Consider the following 20,033-nt stretch of genomic DNA (forward strand, 5'->3'; position numbering starts at 1 on the left):
CAATGTTGCTTCTTTTATCCTTCCATTCTTTCTTGAAGGTACTTTCTACCGGGGAGTGATAACATTTTCGGAGTACCAGGGTTAATCAGCATTTCACAATGACGTAGTTTCGGTTTACTTAAATTGTATTGCAAACAAATGTTCATTGTTTTTCTACGAGTTCCGGGTCTTCCGACAAGACGAAGGAATCTCGTTTGCGGTCGAATACGTGTCACGTATTCTTTGCCTTTGGAAACTCGGTCGACCTTATCTCCGGGAAAATGGTCCTTGGAAAACCAATCTCCGTCGATATCCTCGAAATAATTAAGGTTACCGAAGAGCGGAGCCACATCAAGGCACCCTGGTCCCCGAAGCCATTACTCTTTGGCATTTGCTTCTGGCGCACATTCTCTGTTAAATTATCTTCGACGAGACCCAAGTCTTATCTAACTCTTTCATTTTATATCAAGACTAATACGCCACTCTTTTTTAATTTGAGTAATTCTACTAAAAAATATATTATATATAAAAAGTACATTTCAAATGTACTCAACGTTGTTATCAATTGGGCACAAGTTTTCTCCACAGGTTGTAGGCTACAGCCAATATTTCAATTGAACCTCTTCCAGCGCAATCGTCGCTCGTTTGAAATTGGGATTTAGTTTGAAATACCTGATTCATTTTTTACGCAAAATCCCTTCCGCGTTGGTCGCTTTTCATCCTTGGCCAGGTGTCACGTGAACACCTAGGAGAATTCGTGCCCTCCGAGCTCGTCCCTCGGTCAATTTGATTCAATATCGCGAAATTGATGGACTTTCCTGGACGTTTAATCGAATTACTTCATGGAAATCCATTTTTTTACGCTGTTCGGATTTAACGGATCGCCGGTTTTATGTGGCCACGAGCAAAGATGCTCCCTCTTCTGGTAGTTCTTTTTCGCTAAAAATTCTATACTTCGTCAATCACGAAGTTTGTTTTTGCAGAGAAATTGGATTACGTGCCTTTACTAGCGTGCTAATTTTATTTTAATTAAAAACTTCTCGAATCGTTTTATTCGCACGCACGAATACGATATGAGAATTTGTATCTATTAAGGAAAGTAAAAACGGAAATGACAGCAGTCGAAACAATAATTAATTGCAATATAAACGTTAATGAATGAAAGTATAGGTAAGTCGTTTGAAAAGTAAGCCCTTGACAAGGACTCGTCGTAGGTACACAAAGCCCTATTGTACATGACGAGCTTATATCAAAAGGTAAATTAAAGAGTACCGGTTTATCGTTAACCATATTACTTTATAAAATCTGCCCTGCGGAAACAAAAGTGCTCGAAAATTGGTTATACTTAGCAAGTACATTTTCTCATTGTCAGTATAAGTTTTCTCCATCCCGCTGAAGGAACATCGTCGGTATACTGGCGGTCATGAAAGGTTTCCTCGTGTATAGATCGGGTACGAGCAGGTACGAGCGGATACGAGCGGATACGGACTCGTTCGATAGACCAATTTGAAGGGAAGAACTTTCCTCGTCGGATTGAAGCAATGGCAGGTGCGAAGAAAATTCATCGGGGACAGGGCAGCACGAAAACGGGCCGAAAACGTGTCCTGTACCTATAGAACGAAAAAACGAACCTGTTGCTTTAGTTTTTGATCGTGTCCTGGTTTCGACGATCACTAGTTGTCTTCCGGAATTTGGGATACAGAGATCGTTACCTTTTACTGTAACACTTATGGGGTAAATTAGGAAGTGGTCGCCGCGGCTTTGGGGAGAAACGCAAAATTCCGTGACAGCCACCCCCGCGGACACGCGGCCGGCAACTTCATTTCCATGTACAATGTAGAGCAGGGGAATTTCATTGAACAATCGGTACACTCGCTCCTCCACGTGTGGTTCTGCGGTTCTCGATTTGGACACTCGTGCATTGCGGTGACGCCGCCGTCGCCGCCGTCGCCGCCGTCGCCGCCGTCGGGGTGGGTACGCGCCACTCCTCGTTTGTTCGTCCGTACTTCTCTTTATCACCCTCGACGAAGCTCGTCATCGACGATAATTGCCGACATTTCATTATATTTTGGTATTTACTATACCTATGCACGTAATTCACTGTAAACGCCGATCCATCGGAAGCACCCTAAACACTTTGCTAACCGTTTATGAATGTACTTACATTTGCTCAAACCGAGGTACGTATAAGTTGAGACTTATGTAATTATGCAATTATTTTTGCATTAAATTGCGAGTCAGCGATTAAGTGATTACGTGATTCTCTCTTTAGTCATTTCTCGTACAATGTTATCTGTACCTGCATGCGGATTCCTCGGTTTTTGTTCGTGCGTGTTCTAAGATTAAAATTAATGTGATTTAGAAAACGGGCGTTGAAGAAATGCTTTGTTTTTCGTTATTTCTGCGCAAATTACGGTTAAAAATAAACATGTATGAACAAATATACCTGGAATTTAATTTGCACAAACAGAGGAACGTAAGATCGGCATTAATGGATAAATGGGATAGAAGATATTACTCTTCTTTGCGAAGTGAAATTTCGTACGTACGGAGTAATTGACAAATTGTTAACGATTATATACATTTTCTGGATTAATTGTCGAGCGTAATTAATCCCGATGCATGAACGGGAAGAAATGGGTTACAGACATTCGTCCGGGAATTGCAGACCGAAGCTCGAAGGGCTCAAAGCCTTAATTGCTTTACTAAGTGCGCTTTGATTCTTGGACTTCCGTTGAATTAACAGTCGGCGAGCGTATTACGGATAATTTCGTCTAACTCGCTGCGCTCGTCCAACTAATTATTCGAGCTGGAACAAAGTATCGAAATGTACCCCAAAAGCCGAGGCAGGGATCAATCCGTCGGATCGAGGATAAACTCTTTTTTTTTATTATTCGCTGCAGACGATACACCTGCATTCAGAAGAGAAATTTAATCTCCAAAATATTGGCTTTTTACAATATAAATCTGCAAACTTGATGTTACAATCGAGCAGAATTATGTTACTTCCAGTACCTCCGCGACGATTATCTTACGTAGATCCTTATGAAGATATCAAATATATGTATAGAGGATAATTATACCAAATATAATTTATCCTCTCACCCTCCTCGGAATCAACGATCGCTGCCTCGTTAAAATCCGGTCGGTATGCGTTACCTTCAAGTTAAATGAGTCGAAATATAATATTCAAATTTACGGGAATCACTGCTCTTAAAAAATACGATCAATTTCTGCAGTATTTTCGAAACATCTTTCGATCAAGAATTATTCTTAGTTTATAACAAAAAAGGCAAAAACATGTCGCATTATTGTCTTGAACGTTACCATCAGAGGGAGAGAGGCAATTAATTTATATTCGTGCGAATAAAAACGAACCTCTACTCCGACGTTCACTCGCCGATCATAATTAATCGGTGCAATCATTTTTCATCCGCATCGCATGGCGGAACAATCGGACGACTTGTTTGACGCGTATGAGCGTACTTATTCAATTAAACGGCCAGCGAGCAATGCACAGAAAGAAGGAACGTCGATGCGCTCCGGAGCTCGCTGGGAAGTTAATTGCATAAAAAAATGAGAAAAGAAAGAACACGGTACAGGAGAGCCGGTGATTTGGTCTCTCTTGTCGCGCGTGTACGAACGATATACGCGATATACACGAGTGTCGCGCATCCGGAAGCTCGGCCAGGGAGGAATTTACCTTCGAGGCGGCCTTAAATTCCATATTACGTCGACCGCGCCTCGTTGGAATGTAGATTCGCGTTTCCGGGACTCCGGGATCGCGGCGAGGGTACAACCTTCCGTACTTGCCGAGGAGTACGCACGCTGGAGTACGTATACGGGGGTCCGGGTATCATCGGGGTACGTACGTCGGAGTATAGGTACATCGAGGCACGTATGCGTACCTTGACACATACGCGTTCTCGGCCAAAGTGCGCGCACAATATTCCGAGTCGTTGGCTCGCAAACGAAACGTATTCCGAGTACGTAGAAGGGTGCCTCCCTTCCTCCGGTCCTCGGAAAGAAATGTCCGTTCTTCCCCTAAAGGTCCATTTCGACGAGGGGGGGAGGAGCCCTCTTCCATTGTGTGAGTAATCAGTCGGCTCACTTGCAGCAGTTGACTTATTTCAAGGGATGGTCTCTCGCCTGCGCCCCCCTTGTTACACCTGCGGACCAGGACGCGTGCCGGAAGGGGTTGGAGAAAAAATTCCGAATAAGAACCGTGGGTTATTTTATAGGGTAGGGAAAGATACGTACGTTGGTCTTCGAGTTTGCTTCCAAATCTCCTGGGTTGAACTCCTTCCTAGGCTTCCACGGTTTGGTTTGCGAGGAACAAGGGGAAAGCTACGTGCGTGGACATTGAGAGTGAAAGATTCTTTATTTTCGTCTTTTCGTTTTACAGGATATCCGTCATATTTCGCGTCAAGTCCGCCAAAGCTGTCAAGATCACCGATATGAACCTGCTGAAGAGACTGGGCATCATCGTCACGATATTCAGCGTCTTCCTGGGGATTCGCACCCTGGTCGCCCCACCGGTCGTCATCGTCGCTCGTACGGCGGACGATCTCAAGGCATATCTCTGCAGAACCGATTGGTGGGATCACAGCTTCACCACTCGTAAGTGATTCTGCTAATTCCTGACATTAAATCGTAATTACGTACATTTCAAACCCGCTAAAGGATTTCGAAATTAGAAAACAGCTGTCTTCGTTGCTTTCGACCACTCTAGGTACCCAAAGTAATTATTTCTCTTTTACAAATACATGCGATTTCTGAAGATAATGAAAGGAAGTAATATAATAAAAATATATCTTACGAAAAATAAAATAATTCAAAATGATCGTGGAAAGTACCTGTTAAAAATTCGCAATTATCCCGCGGAAGTATGTTTTAATTAACAAGCCCACAGTTGTCTCCTTACACCTACAGCCGCTACATGCGATGCATTTTTGGAGCTATAAATTACGAGAAGATTAGAGTAATTCCGCATCTCCGACTTCATGCATACGTAAAGACCTCGCACGGCTAACCGCAACAAGTAAAAAGTGTATCCCTCACAAATGGCTGGTAAAATACTTCGCAGACTTCGTTGCGCCAAGATCATAATTATTGGCGACGTATGTCCTGGAAATAACTGATGTTTATATATTACTTAACTTTATATCGGATCATCCCAACGCGTAATTCGTGTAGCATTTATATTCTCAGATAACAGTAATGGCACAAACTACGTCATTACCGTAAATCACATCGACGCTAAATTACTCACAAGGTTCAACTTGCATGTTTGTTTTAACTTTTTCCAGAACCTTAAAACGCGATTTTTCACCTGGAAAGGATTAATATTGAACGGAGAAACATTAAATAGCACTCTGTAGAATTATTTAATTTTAACTCTATTTCGGATCAACACATCGCGCGATCGGGATTGCAAATTTAAACATTTGATGTTAAATTTTTGACAACGGCTGCACAACAAAATTAGATTTATTTAAGGAGTGTTCGAGCGAGAGCTCAATTAGATACCAAACGACGTTCGACAGAGCGAATCTCATATGGTTGATCGCTTATTTGATGACCAATCGTAACGAACTTGTTAACCGATAAATATTTGTTGCCTCCATCCGAGATGAGAGCGCATTTCGAATAAAATACGTCCTGGTATCGAATTTCGTACTTGCAGGTCGCTTATTAAAAATGCCTCGGTGATCCGTATAATTCGCAAAATTTCAAGCAGGATTTTGCAGTTTGTTTTCCTGTTATTACTGGCCTGACAGAGCGCGATAACTGTCGATTATATAACGCGTACGCGTTTTTCCCCTTTCATCCATGAATTGTAATTGTGGAGTTAATTGAATTGTTACACCATTCCGTCCTGCTTCGTACGTCCTCTGCACGCATTGTATGATTTTCACGTCTGCTCTATCAGCCGTTCATCCTGTTGGTTATTATTTCAATAAAATTCATTAAATCAGTTAAGGGCGCTCACCACACCAGCGATTTTTTAGAGCCTCACGGGGACAACGATTCCGAGCGTACTTATTTCTCAACCAGTCGAGCTTAACGCATGCTCATTTTAATGTAATCCATGTAAAGTCGACGCCTTGTACCGTCACAGTCTCTTAACCACTCTTTTTGAAAGATACTTTTAGTTGCGCTACACTTCATTATGTTGAACCTTATTGTTCCTACGATGCAATTTAAATTTTAAGTAATGATTTCAAAAACGGCAAAACTAATATGACAGTATATAGAAAAAAGTATAAGGTACTATGTACCTACTAGAAAGAGCGATACTTCATAAAACTTTGTGACAAGAAACTTGAACGCTGCAACCAAATTTTTTAAATTTCACTCGGAAGTATTGCTCATCGACTTCAGTTTACCATGGACTTGCCTACAGCCCCAACATACACACATACACACACAATTAACTCTTGATTGTAGTACTGACTGGCAGAGAGAGTTGCAAACTGAACACTTTTATTCTATAGTAAAAAATAAACATGGGCCTTATTACCCTGAGGTACCTTATATCGCCATTATTTCTAGGCACTCCAAGCATTCTTTTCAACATTAACGGCAAAGAATTCGTTTCCATAAAAAGTATTTGTTTATCCTTCGTTAAGAAGTATGGGAAGGAGAAATCACAAAATACACAGAGAGGCTATAAAGTTGTCATTTTACGGAGCGTCATCGAAAGTGCACAAAGGTGTCTCCTGATTAGCATATGCTAACCGCGAGTCGTTGGTGTAGGCATTGTGCCAGGAACTATTATATCTTCGTTTCCTGACATTCAACTGCTGGTTCACGACAGTTTTTATCCGCTTCTGACCTTTTACGACGCATGATGATGATTAACTGCGAACGACAGGTGGCTTACAATCCATTACAGAATTGACATTACTCCCCCCCATGATAAAATCGGAAACGCTACAGAGCCCGACTGCCGTAAAAACGAGAAAAACTTTTACTATAAATCTAACAATATCGGTTTGTACATTAAACTTTGCGTCTTTTATTCCTCCTTGAGTTATGCTTAATATTTCATAATATTAAACTCATCGAAGTAGGTACTTATCGATGCCGATGTATTTTACATAAAGGCAGTGATATATAACGAGATTACGGTTTCAGACACTTCTTGTTTAGTTACGGAATAAAAAACTCGTCAAAACTAAAACCAAGTCTATATCAGGTGTCTTAAAATAAAATGTTGTAATTACTTTCTGTAAGCACCGAGGAAGTGGGATTACCCCTTTCATCATATGATGGGTTTTATGAACTTGGGTGTCCTAATACTACAACTTTTCAGCGTCCTCAGCCGGATACCGGATCCTCTGAAACCCGTTTCCCAATGCTACAGTTTTTTACCAGGGAAATCATATCTCGACAAGGGAATAATACCTCTTTTTCTCATTGTCAGTCCTGCCCTCCGAGCTCCTGGAGAGTCAGTCGTAACTTCACCTCCAAAATGTAAACCGTCCCATGATATAACATTATGGTAAACTTCGATATTCGTTCGTTCGGAAACAAACCCAAGTAACCGGCTTCCATTTGATTCGTTTTGAAATGTTACGAAGCACTGAAAAGTAAGGGACGCGTGTTTTTTTTACAGTTGTCCAATTTCCCATTTAGGGGATGAAATTACCCTTTAAAGTTTTCAAATAAATAATGTTTTAAAATTTATCTACACCTTTTTTATAATTCTTCAGTTTTCTGAAAAATGTAAAATGGTAAAATGGCCTATTCAAATGCAATTACATGAACCTCGGATTTCTCTCTTTTGGACTTCACTTTCCGACTTGCCTTTTCTTGAAACCGAGCTAGAAAATAACGGTGTTTATCTTGTTTTAATTAAAACCTCGAGTAAATGGTCAACGTTTCGTTTTCCGTGAACCTTGTCGAGATGGCACATTCAACGACAGGTTCGTATTAATGAACGCCCGACGTTAAACCGTCCCTCGGTCTTGCGGAAATTACGGGTGAATCGATCGCGAAATTGATTCCAAGGTTTCCTAAGCGAAAGTAGCTCGAGGAAAAGTTCTTTGCACCCGGTAAGAAGTTCTTCACGGGAAGTATACCACTTATTTTCGTGCGCTGGGTGCTGCTCCTCTTTCGCCGTAATTTTCATACTCGGAGGAAATTATGTGGCTTCGCTTAAATTATAGTCGGCGAAGAAGTTGAAGGTACTCCGTCAGTGAAAATCCCATCGATGCGATTTCAAAATTTGACCGGATGGCTTAGACTTCTGTTTAAGCGAGGAATTTTCCTTGGACTGGCATCTCTTCGGGCAGCTATTGTCTCACCTCGTATTCGCTGTGTTGGGTTTCCGGTAGTTGTACCTGCGTTGAATTAGCTGTTTTTTCTGCCCGCTCGTTTACCTGTACCACTGTCTTGTTAACAGGAAACGAGACAGTTTGCCGGTTTTGTTGAACTTTTTGACGAATTCTTCAAATCTTTGCTCGTTTTTTCCACGAATTCTCGGGTCTTTATGTCTTCTCTCAACTCCTTTCCAAATAGCCATTCGTAAATGGCAGTCGCATTAAGCCCGTCCTTCGTGCTCGCATTAAGATCCATCAAAATCTGGGATTTTCTGATTACAGGTTCATGTCGCCGAAGGCTTGCTGACTCGTGTCACTTATGACACTCGGTAACTAGATTTTCCGGTTTACTTTCTTTTAATAAACAAGATAATGTTGGTCCCAATGCCGAAAGGCAAGCGAATAACCTCTCTTGCTTGTCTACCATTCGGACATCCCTGTTAATCGCTCCTTCCGGGAACGATGCCTTCACTTCCGGATTTAGTTTAGGTGGTCTTAATTCCCCTGGATAATTCTTTAAGAGAGCATTGTGTTCGCCCTCTGGAAGACCTCGTTTTAAAATTTCGACCCACCGTAACGCAAGATTCTTGAGTATGGAAGATCACGCTGGGTCATCTGGTGCCAAAAGTTTTCCCGTAATTTATAAAATATTCTTATGATTATAGCGATTTTAACCCTTGTTATTGTGTAATTAGAGGTGTACACTACGTAGGATGTAACACATTAAGGCTTCAGGATGACCTTTGTTCCCAAAAATAACACAAAGAATTCCGATTTCCACTTATACCAAATATTTTACTATATTTATTTCCGGGTACAAAGTCACGATCGTACCTCATGAAACTGCGTAATAGCGTAAGTGTACCGGAGCAAGCAAACGCGTTCATTTGGTTTTTCTCCCCGTGTGAATTCTATAATTAAACTCTTCAAACAGCTCCGCGCAGTATATCAAGGACGAGTTCCATTCGGGGCAATTCATCAGGTTCCAAAACGTAATTTCACGCCTCCGATACAGCGAGTACTCTGCAGAAACTATTTTTCCCCAGGCAATGTTAAAGGACCTATATTGCATTTGGCTGCACTTCAACCCATAAATTGTGTACAACCGAACAAACTTTTATTGGCTAAAAACTAATATTCAAACAATCCAAATCCCATCGGTTGTTGATGGCTCAAATGAAACTATCTAAATCATGACCGATAAACGTGACATTTTCGATCCTGTCTTAAAAATGGAATTTATTTTCAATTTTTCTGAATAGGACGATCATTTATATTATAATGCCTACATAAAGCGTCTCGTGCGCGTTGAAAATCCTCTTGTATAGGAATTGAATGACAGATAGCTGCGTGCGTAATATCACAACTTCAGGCTGGAGAATTGAAACTGATGAAGCAGATTGGAAAATCGTTGCTCTAATCCGCAAGTTTCTTAGTTAGCTAGCATGTTCCGGATGCAGCTCAATCTAGGGGAGCTTCCGCTGATCAAGCCGTCGGTGAGCTACCTCGTCGATCAAAATGAAAGCATCGTTAGATAATCGATGGGGATTTCATGGGCGAGCTTTTACTCTGAAAGACGTTGACGTTAAATCATTAATTCGATGCTATTTCCCCAACACCTCGTATTATTTACAATTCCTATCGACGGATAATCGTATAATTAATCTACAAAACAAATGCCCATCATATACTGATAAATCTATCTGCGGTTAAAATGTATTATTCACCTGGATGTATATATTGGAAGTGTTGGTTGAGACAAATTAAATAAAAAAAAAATCAATTTGAATGCGTATGATTATAGATAATTGATATTGCACGTTCTATCAATTTTGTTCTCGGTTTTGTTGCAGTTGAAGTGATGTTTCTCGTATGGGGCATCAGACTGTGCATCGTCGTGAGGAAAGCCCCATCGGAGTTCAACGAAAGCCGATTCATATCCATGGCCATTTACAACGAATTCCTGCTCTCGGTCTTCCTAAACGTCTCGATGTAAGTTCCCCTTCGCCGATCCTTCGTTTAAACGATTATTAAAAGTTGGAGGTCGAAGATGCACTTTTTACGATTTTAACTAATCGCCAACTGGGAAACTTGGCCGGTCGAGGGCCGACCAAAGAAGAAGTTCGTATCTTTAACTAGGTTGACTTTCTTTCGGCTCTCACTTCTGGCAACATTGCAGCTTTCACTGGAAACTTTTAATGACTGGTTAATTACACACCGTCTAGGGAATCCGTACTAAACGGCGCCAAATATCGCAGTTTAAGGAAAGAGCAATAACTCTTGCTTCAAGGAAGGAAAAAATTAACTTACCGACGATGCATGTTCCTAAATAGTTCAAAATTTGTTTGAATAACGGACAACCTTGGCGATATATAATATTTCTGAACTCTATAAAATATTGATACATCATTCATTTCTATGGATTCATATTCATTCATTCATAAGATCAAGATTCTTGGCCCGGTTACCCAAAGGAACGATTTTTTTTTTTCGCGAATCCTATGCTTAGGGAGCTCGTCCGGGATGGAGACAGGATTCGATCCATACGAGGCCAATGGCAAAAAGAAACGTTTTAAACGATGACGACGACGTGCATATGCGGACCAGGAAACTGCCCGGTAACACCCTGCCAAGTTACTAAACGAGCATAGTAATGACTAAATCCGTCTTTAAGGAAGTATTGCTAGAAAACCCCCGGGTCTCCAAGTTACCACATGATATAGGAATGATTGCCAGAAATTCAGGAAATTCTGATCATACAATTTTCTCCGTGTAAATATTAAAGTACTCGGTACTTGATACGTCTTGAGTTGTGCGAAGATCCTCCAGACGTGAAATGGCAATCGGTTAAGGTCGGGATGCGTCTTCATCCTTGCAGTAAATCTGCGGACATGAGCGTATTTTATGACATACCTCCTGCATCCCTAGAGATCCAACGGACCAAAAATTGTAACGTATCTTTTGCCGTACTCTGCAAATAGCTTTCAAGTTTGATCGACGAAATTCTTTGTATGTTTCCTTTTTTAAAGGCTGAAACACATTAGAAATCGGCTCGGATTGGTCCAGAAAAACGCCGGGGGGGGGGGGGTTAAATACACAGTTTTAAATGGGAATGTGCCCACCCGGACCGGTCTAATGTTCCTCGGTCTTCCCGATCCTACTTTTACCACCCTAGGTACATAGTATAGTAATAGATAGGTACATAGAATAGTAATGAACAAAAATATATCTAGGGGTTGTGGTGCCAAGTCGAAAAGTAAAAACGAAATTAAACGCGGATCAAGGTGCCCTCGTTCGTCGTATTTCGAGGAAAAGAGTAAGCTTAAATTTAGATTAAGACGACTTTGGAAGCCCTTCGGCCCTCTTTGAGACAAGTCGGAACGATCTAAACCCGAACGTTCCGCTGAATTATTTCCTTTCGGGACATCGAAGAAAGCGCGGAATAAATTCAGCTCCAGCCCGAAGACGGGGTTACGTATTACCCCGCAAAATCGGTTTTCCACCGTTGTGGTCGTCGTTGGGTGAAGGCGTAACAAATCATACGTATTCGGAATCCGCGTATAACGGCAGCGTAATATCGGAACGTTCTTTCCATGTACCTTGAAACCACGAGGTGTGCTTGCGAATTTCCGAGCTTTCGTGACGCCCGCGGAATAATTCCGCACCTCTGTCGGCAGGCTGTTCCTGCAATCACCGGCCAATCCGGATTTGCTGTACATCATATTTTTCTGTCACACCCAACTGACGGTGACACTTCTCCTGTGTCTGATTTTTGGCAGCAAGGTAAGGCCCGGAAGAAAACATTTTTACTTTTGCACCTTTCCTTATCTTTCGAGTTCTCTTGCCTCTAAAAACGACTTTTGAGATCCCTTAAAAGCAGGAAGTAGAGAAATTTGGTAAAAGAAATTGTTCAAAACTTTAATAAGGGTCGGGAAGTAAAAGGCATCGAATTTTAGCCGAGATTTAACAAAGTAGACAATTGTCACGGATTGTTTGGAGGTGTTTATACATTGGAGGAACACGATTATACTTAGGGCGAGGTGATATCACGACTCGGAAACATGTCCCGGCTTTGCCCACGGACCATGTCGGAGAATTCCAATGGATACGTGCCGAGGGTATCCCCTGTCGTTTACCTGCCCACGTCCCGAGCATTAGTTTTCCGTTTGGCATCGAGGGGGGTCGAGGTGCATGTTGCAAGTTCGCAGCAAGCCAACTGCGGCTCGATTCTATCCGAAGAAATCCTTTGAAAAGGAATTGAAGCACGGATGGTGCATCAGGATTTAGCAAGGACCGTGATGCAACGGGCGCTCGGGTCCAACTCCTTTCAACTTTACATTTTCGGTCAAAAATTGTTAAAGTTGTGACTCGCCGACGGCACTTCGCGAAAAAGTCGCAGTTTTGCGTCGGTTAGAACCAGGTAGAACCAGGGGAAAGAACTGCGACTTATAAGAAACGTCTTTCGCCGAGTTTTCAGGCTAAAGTTTGAACGTTTGAATAAAAATGCAAAGTTTCATTGAAACTATGGGAGACATTCGAATGTAATATATATCGTTTTCAGGGATAAGGTTCGACAGGGTTAGAAATTAATGTTGAAGATGGCAAGAGAAGCGAAGTAAAGAGAAGTAAATTCAAATTCTACGATATATTGGGTTAAATGTGAACTTTGAGTATACAAAGAAAAAAATGTGTATTACGACTTTCGGGTAATTAGAAGAGAAGATTCAATATCACATTATGGGCTCTTTATTCTGCTATGAAGAAGGTGAATTACATTTTTGCCAGTCACCGAATACACCTTTGGCAGGGGTGTCCGCAGCTCGTCTCCTTTAAATAAATGTTTGATTCTCGTTCCTTTTTTTCTACTTTCCCTGCAAGGCATACGTCGTCTTTCGCGGGGACGATAAGGAGGATTCGCTGGGTAAACTTTCCGGTGCCACTGGGAAATTCGTCGGAAAATCTTGCCGAGCTCAAGGCACCAGCAATCAGACCAACTCGATCTCCTTGCAGCAGGGTAACTTCACCGAAGACAGCGACGGTGTAACGGTGAGAAGCACTCGCTACTTCTTTTAATCTAAAAAGAGTTACAAATTGTATACAAACAATATTCTAATAATTATGTTTAACACCATCTATTTTCGATGAGAAAAGGTAATTCTAACGGCGAAGACTCTTAATTACCACCCTCTTGGGAAATAAAGTGAATTTCCTATTTAAAATAATTTCTAAACGGATGTCTTGTCAACCCTGAATTTCGAACTTAAATCGGAACGTATGCGCGCCCGTGGGTAGAAGGGACAGTACCAGCTGCACGCAATCATACATCATGTAACACGGTATAATACATGGAACGATAAGGCGAGAGGGATCGTCGATTACGTATATGCGTTGCCCCTAGACCCTGACTCGGTTATTTATACGCATTTAATGCACATGTTTCGTGACGCGTTCGTATGAGATGATTACCCGTATGCCGGGAATGACCACGATAAAGTGAAAATGCGATAAAGCATTTTTTGTGCATAAAAGTCGTTCACCCACGATCTGTCCTCGTCCGCCCTAGATCCATGCAAATAATTATTATAAGACGTCGGAAAATGTCTTGCCAGAGATGAAATCTAAAAACTAAATTTTTTCTTTGAACGTAAGCGGCCCGGAAATGTTTTTTAAACGCGGCTCCCTCATTGGGGGTCGAAAAATCCTCTTGGATGTAGGTATGATTGGGCAGGATGCAGGCCGGGTATAATTGGGATGCACGAAATATCCCGTCGACGCAGGGCCGCAAGTCGGAAGAGGGTCGGTATATCATATATAATATATGTACGTATTTATAAATATATATTCCCTAGTTCACCGTCGATGCTTACGACGTCGTCAAAATGAATTGGCTCGTCCCGGCCGAGGAAGACGCGTAACGAAGTACACTTCACACTTCGTTAATCCCCGCCGAGATTAACGCGCCCGTGAAACTTCCGCGGCGATTCCAGGTGTAATCCGTAAAGGTAACTGGGCCTCTGAAAGGGCGTTTAAAAAGTTACCGCGAGGAAGAGGGAGAGACGTTTCCTTGTCCGTTTCCCTTTTTTTTCTTTCCTGCGTCAGATCAGCCGTGGGTACCGAATGGCCAACGTTAAGGAAACTTGAGGAGTTTGTCGATAGAGATACGACGGATCAAACTTACTCCCCGGTTCGTGAGAGAAGTTCGAGTTGACGATCCCGGAGGGCATCCTAGCACCTGTACATTCGGGCTCGATCGAGGGTTTTCACAAGAAAAGGTTCCATTTCTCGAATCAGCTTGGAAAGAGTGCACCTGCCCTGTACACGAGTGCACTTGCATCCACGCCTTGTAATCCGAGGAAGGACTCGTTGTAAATCACATTTATACAGGAGGAGATAATAAATGATAAGATGCGGCGGGAATACATTTTTATAATTGTGCATTGAATGTGATAAAGAGTCTCGGAGGGTTTTTAAAAGTTTCCCCGAGGTCAGCAGGCTCTCTCAAAGTCGCGACGCTGATGCATCGTTGCCCTCTAGGGAAAACTGGGAATGGGAACGCGTTCTGCCATGCGACCTGAATTTTTCGGCTGACCCAGAGACACATTAAAACGCCCTGGAAAGCGGGTCATGGGATTCGAGATACTAATGCGAAGACACGCGTGACGGATGATTTTTAAAAAAGGTCACCGCCGCATTTTTTACTGCATCTTAGAAACCTTACGAAAACATAACCTTTCCGAGTTTCGCGAAATAAATGACCGCGCGCCAACTTTGACCGCAATGGCAGCATTAATAAAAAAATCCCAGAAAGTCTAAGAACGAATGTCCTTGCGAAGAAAGTCTGGAACATTCCCCGAGACTTCAAACTTTAACTATCCCCCGTTACCGTCATTCAAACTCGACTCCTTCCGCTTTCAGGAGGAGTTCCGACGACTGTGCAGTCAACTGGAGCACCTCAAAGAGAGGAACATGCGGTCCGGAAACAGGGAGCTGGTCGCCAAGATCACGGCCATGCAGGAAGCCGCGAATCGTGCCGAAACCCAGGTCTCGACCATCCAGGCGATCTGTTCATCCCTAAGATTAAATAGCATGACAAGCCTGACGACCGAAAAAGTTGACGTCAAGGTGGAGAACGGCTCCGGGTGGAACCGAGCGAACTCCGCGGATTCCGGTTCGGAAAGTGCAGAGAAGAAAAAATCGACGAAAAAGTCGAACAGCCTGGAGGACTCCGCGACCACGACGTCGTCCCCGAAGAAGAAAGACGGCGACGGGGACGCCCAGCCTGCCGAGGAAGCTGACAAGAAGGGCCCAGGAAGCAACGGGAAGGTGAAGGACGAGGTGGCTTCCAGGGAACACCAGGTCTTGGCTGCAGGGGAAGAGGTTGCAGATGCCAAATCCAGGGAGGACTCGGCCAAGGAAAGAAAAAGTAAATCGGGACACGCCAGGACGCACGCAATCGTTATCAATCTGGACGACAAGAGCAGGTTCTCCGAAGAGGTGACTGTATAGATTGGCACTGGTCTGGCTGGTCCAAGAATTCGGTCCGATGTAGGGCTCGCGTGAGACTTTACTCGTTTGGTAGAAAAGAGGTATCGTATTTTCGTTCAAAAAAATGAGAACGTTCTTGTTGACGACTAGTGGGATAGACGTAGGTCTGGATGACTAAGGTATAAGTGGGAAAACTTGGAGTTGGAGTTTACGAGTAGTTGTGTTTTATTTTTGGAGATTATGGAACGATTATGTGCTGAACTGGAATGCTATTGTTCGTGACAGGACGTAGGAATTTATTTCGAAAATTTCAAATTGTTGAGCGGAAGATGTCTACGTTCTACCAAGCGAGGATGGTACATTGGTTTTAAAGATACTTTCTTGGCGATAAACCCTGGTACTTTCACCCAAGGTGCAAAAACTTTTGGGAGTGGTTCATAGAGGTGTTCATGTTCCTTTTCCTATATAGTATTTTCTACGGGGGAAACGATTATCTTCCACATGCCAAACGTAAGGAGTATCGTTGCGAACGCGCGAAAGATCACGGTCTACCTGCGATTTCATGCAAGAACGCATTACGCGCTCGGGGGAAAATTGAATGAAAAAAATAATTAAGAATTAAAAATCCGGTAAAAATGGATACTTTCGTAGTTTCGGAAGAATCCACTAGCAAGGAAGACCCAATCGCTCCGACTCGACACCTACTCGTAAACGAATTCCTCACAATCAGTCACCAATCGATGACGACCACACGATAAGTCAGCCATGAATTTCGCTAAATTTTTACTAAATTCTTTCATACATCACATAGCTCCAAAATGATATAATGCTTTTCCAATTAGATTCGAAGTAACGTAGATACTTACTTTAGTTAAATAATCGCTTTTAAATTTTCTAATTAATAAAATGCGGCACAGAAGAAATTGAGGGGCATTTCGGTGGGTTGCGAAAAAGGGATTATTGGTCTGCCCTCGTTCCGTTTTCCTCGAAGAGAAGACTCCAGCCCAAAAAATGCGATTCCTTCCGTGTCGACCGTATGCACACACATTACCATCGGAGTGCACGTTATTTCTGTAAATATGCACCCCCTACTCCGAGTGACGGAAAGCTGAACGCTTTTTCCGGGCTGTCCTCGTTGAATCATGTAAATAGCGAAATTTACGCACCGAGTGCGCCCTCTTTCCCGAGTCCACATTGTATATAAACATTGTATGTAGCCAGGTTGTTCCGGGAATCTTTACCGCGCTCATAGTCGGCATATCGTGCTTTTACTCTAATGCATATCAAGGGTACCGACACTTTGTCGACCGAAAACACCTCGATTCGTCAGTTTTTATCTAACATTGTTGAACAATGGATTCAATGTAACCGTGTTGACTTGTGGGGAATATGACCGGTTACACGCGATGGCTCTTTAAGGTTGGGGCCACGCGAGCGTCAAACCTGACACGCGTCAGAAACATTTGAGTAAACAAATTTCGTGCTATAGTTGTGATTTTAGCAATAAGATTTTATTACTTAACTACAGTTACCTTTGTTACGAGGTATAGAAAAAAATGATTCAAGTCAAAGTTGACACTCGTTACAAGTGTAACCGATAAAACGTGAAAGACCAATATAATTATTATAAAATAATACGAAATATAAAGAAACTCGTTGAAAAAGAAACGCCAATCATAGCTTATCTATTCCGAGTCTTTACGATCACATGCCACATGGATAGGAAAACTGTTGTTCACCCAAACAATCTCTAATTGATCGTTTGAGAGATCGTTTGGGATAACTTCGCATACATGTAACGGTGTTGTCGGCTTTTTACATAAATATTTGTCTTACTTATAACCAATGTTACATTGGACGGCGTTAAAATTATATCCGATCTCTCCTGCATCGGTTCCGACGCGCGTAGCAACGCGTGCAATCTTATAAGCGACGCATTTCTCCTACGACGGACGTCGTGACGCGGCACACACATTTTAACGTAATACAGGTACGCATCGTTCCAAACGAAGTCGGCCACACGAGCATCGATAATACGTCCGTTCGAAGTACGTCCATCGCAATGAACGCCAGCAAAACGCTCGTATGGCCTCAGCTGAAAGCGACGCACGTTTTCCACAATTGTAAAATCCGTCGGAACGCACGTGATTTTTAACGCTCATGGCTCCACACGAGTATATTCGTTCAAACGTACCTTCGTCGTAACGTACGTTGAAACGACGCTCATGTGGTCCTGACCTAAACGTGCGTTAATACTTCGGTCGACAAAGGTTAAAAAGTAAAAATTCCTCGAATAGAACGTGCAAAGATTTTAAAAACAGTTATAAGAAAATTCGAAAATTCTCCCCCGGATGCGAATTCATAGCAGTGGTTTTGCATTCGATCCGAAATGTCATCTCGCGATATACGCTTCTATCGAAAAGTAATTATGAGGTAATATTTGTCGAGCTTTCAAAGAAATCTTTTAATGACATTATAGTTTTACTTTCTGAGTATAATTTTCCTGGTGGAATTCACGGAATGACAGATTAATAAATCTAGCGGAAGCTTATAATGCCAGTTAATTTCTATACTTGCAACAGACGTTAACTCCGTAAGGTAGTTTTTCATTTTTTCCTTTTTCTACTAATTGAATAGATTTTTGAATTTAAAGAGGTTACATCCCTTCATTCTGGAATGATTTTAATATGTTTTTTTACGACAGGAAAGCGTCCCAATCGTTAATCGAGACTACACAATAATTCGAGTCATTTTGCAGAAGTGTTAAAATATTCGCAATCTGGAGTAACGAGGTCGTTTCCTCCGACAGACGTATGAATCAAAAGGACGTTTCGTTGCTTTCGTTAAAAATTCATTTCTTACATAAAAATCCGCATTTTTAATCTCTACGGTCAAAGTTCTATTTTTATTCATTCTCATATCCACAAAGGAAACTTTTCGAATTCTCTTTAAACGCGGAAAATAAACTCGCTTGGTAACATACAGGAGCAGTATAACTGTTTTAGCCGACAAAGCAAACTAATAACCGAATTCTTCGATACGTGTTTTGAAAGGAGAATCTCGGAACGCATGTTAGCCAAACAATTTTTACTGCCCCTCTATTGGTGAATAATAAATTCCCTTTGTAGCGAGATTTGATCATCTTGCGAAAACAATTATGTCGAAATTGGAGGTCTCGTTGGACACGCGATGCTTTCCAACGAGTTTCCGTTTCGGTGTTGGTCCTTCGGGATTCTATTAAACGTGTACATAAGTGTACATACGGTATACATATGCCGAATCGTGTAATCCGGGCGGATGCACGCGCGCACGCACACGCAATCACACGTATGTCGTCCTCGACTTTACGAGATGTCGCAAAGGGAAGAGAAACCTAGTCATAAGTATACAGTTCATATCACTCGCAAATTGCAGTTGTTCTTACTTGCCATTTGTAAATAAGTAATGTGTAACGCATGTCGCCGAAGTCCGACGAGTGCGAGGAGGCTGCGGATCTCGACGGGTTTCGAGCTCACCCCAGAAAAAAAAGAACACCGAAGGACCAATTTTATCGGCACACTCGTGTTTTCTGGATAAATTGCCCACGTCTCATTTCTTAAAGAGAAAATGACCTCTGTAGCAAATTGATGCTTATTGGTATTTATCACTCAATCGATAATAATCGCGTTTCGGAATCACTGTTTTGACAGCGATGCCTATAATGGCCTGCAACATGGAATCGGTAACTAATTTTGATAATAGTCTACTTATTATTTCGGTACAAATGTCAACGGTTGTTTTTTTCTGGGACGGTAGCTGAGAAAGAGAAAACATTCGAGAACTTCGTCGATGTATAATTAAGCGCCGCAGCTTAACGAGAATTAATGTCGAAAATTCGCTAAACTTTAAACAATTAAGAGTACTTACTGTACAGCCGCATTATTCGAGCTAAGTATCGAAACGGTTATCGCATCGTTCTGCCTTACGACGTAACACGAATCGTTACACCGTGAGTGATAAATTAAATTGAGTATTATCAGCGTGACAAAAAGATCCTTTTCTCTGTAGATTTAGAAACCTATCGGACATCGCACAAAAGGAGACTGCGACACGACGAATAGGTAAGTATACGATCTAAATCCTCAACCGCAAAAATATGCAATATCTGTAATTTGAGTCCGGTTCTTAATTTCTGGCAAGACATTATTGCCTCCGTTTTTCATGCGTTAAATTAACTCGTTACCGAATATATTCGATCGTTGA

The 20,033-nt window shown here is 42.1% G+C and overlaps 1 protein-coding gene across 2 annotated transcripts in view; it reads left to right on the plus strand.

Moving 5' to 3' along the window:
- The window catches only part of LOC105695933 (probable G-protein coupled receptor CG31760), a 140,523-nt gene extending 120,718 nt beyond the window's left edge, over positions 1-19,805 (plus strand). For both annotated transcript variants that reach the window (XM_023432538.1, XM_012418006.2), the window contains 5 exons: positions 4,385-4,599; positions 10,160-10,298; positions 11,984-12,089; positions 13,185-13,352; positions 15,222-19,805. In XM_023432538.1, coding sequence (XP_023288306.1) covers positions 4,385-4,599; positions 10,160-10,298; positions 11,984-12,089; positions 13,185-13,352; positions 15,222-15,812 — 1,219 coding nt within the window. In that variant the 3' untranslated portion in view covers positions 15,813-19,805. The remainder of the gene's footprint in view (positions 1-4,384; positions 4,600-10,159; positions 10,299-11,983; positions 12,090-13,184; positions 13,353-15,221) is intronic.
- Positions 19,806-20,033: the final 228 nt, after the last annotated feature.

The sequence above is a fragment of the Orussus abietinus genome, unplaced genomic scaffold (assembly GCF_000612105.2).
Source record: "Orussus abietinus isolate OABI.00-Male unplaced genomic scaffold, Oabi_2.0 scaffold67, whole genome shotgun sequence".
NCBI lineage: Eukaryota > Metazoa > Arthropoda > Insecta > Hymenoptera > Orussidae > Orussus > Orussus abietinus.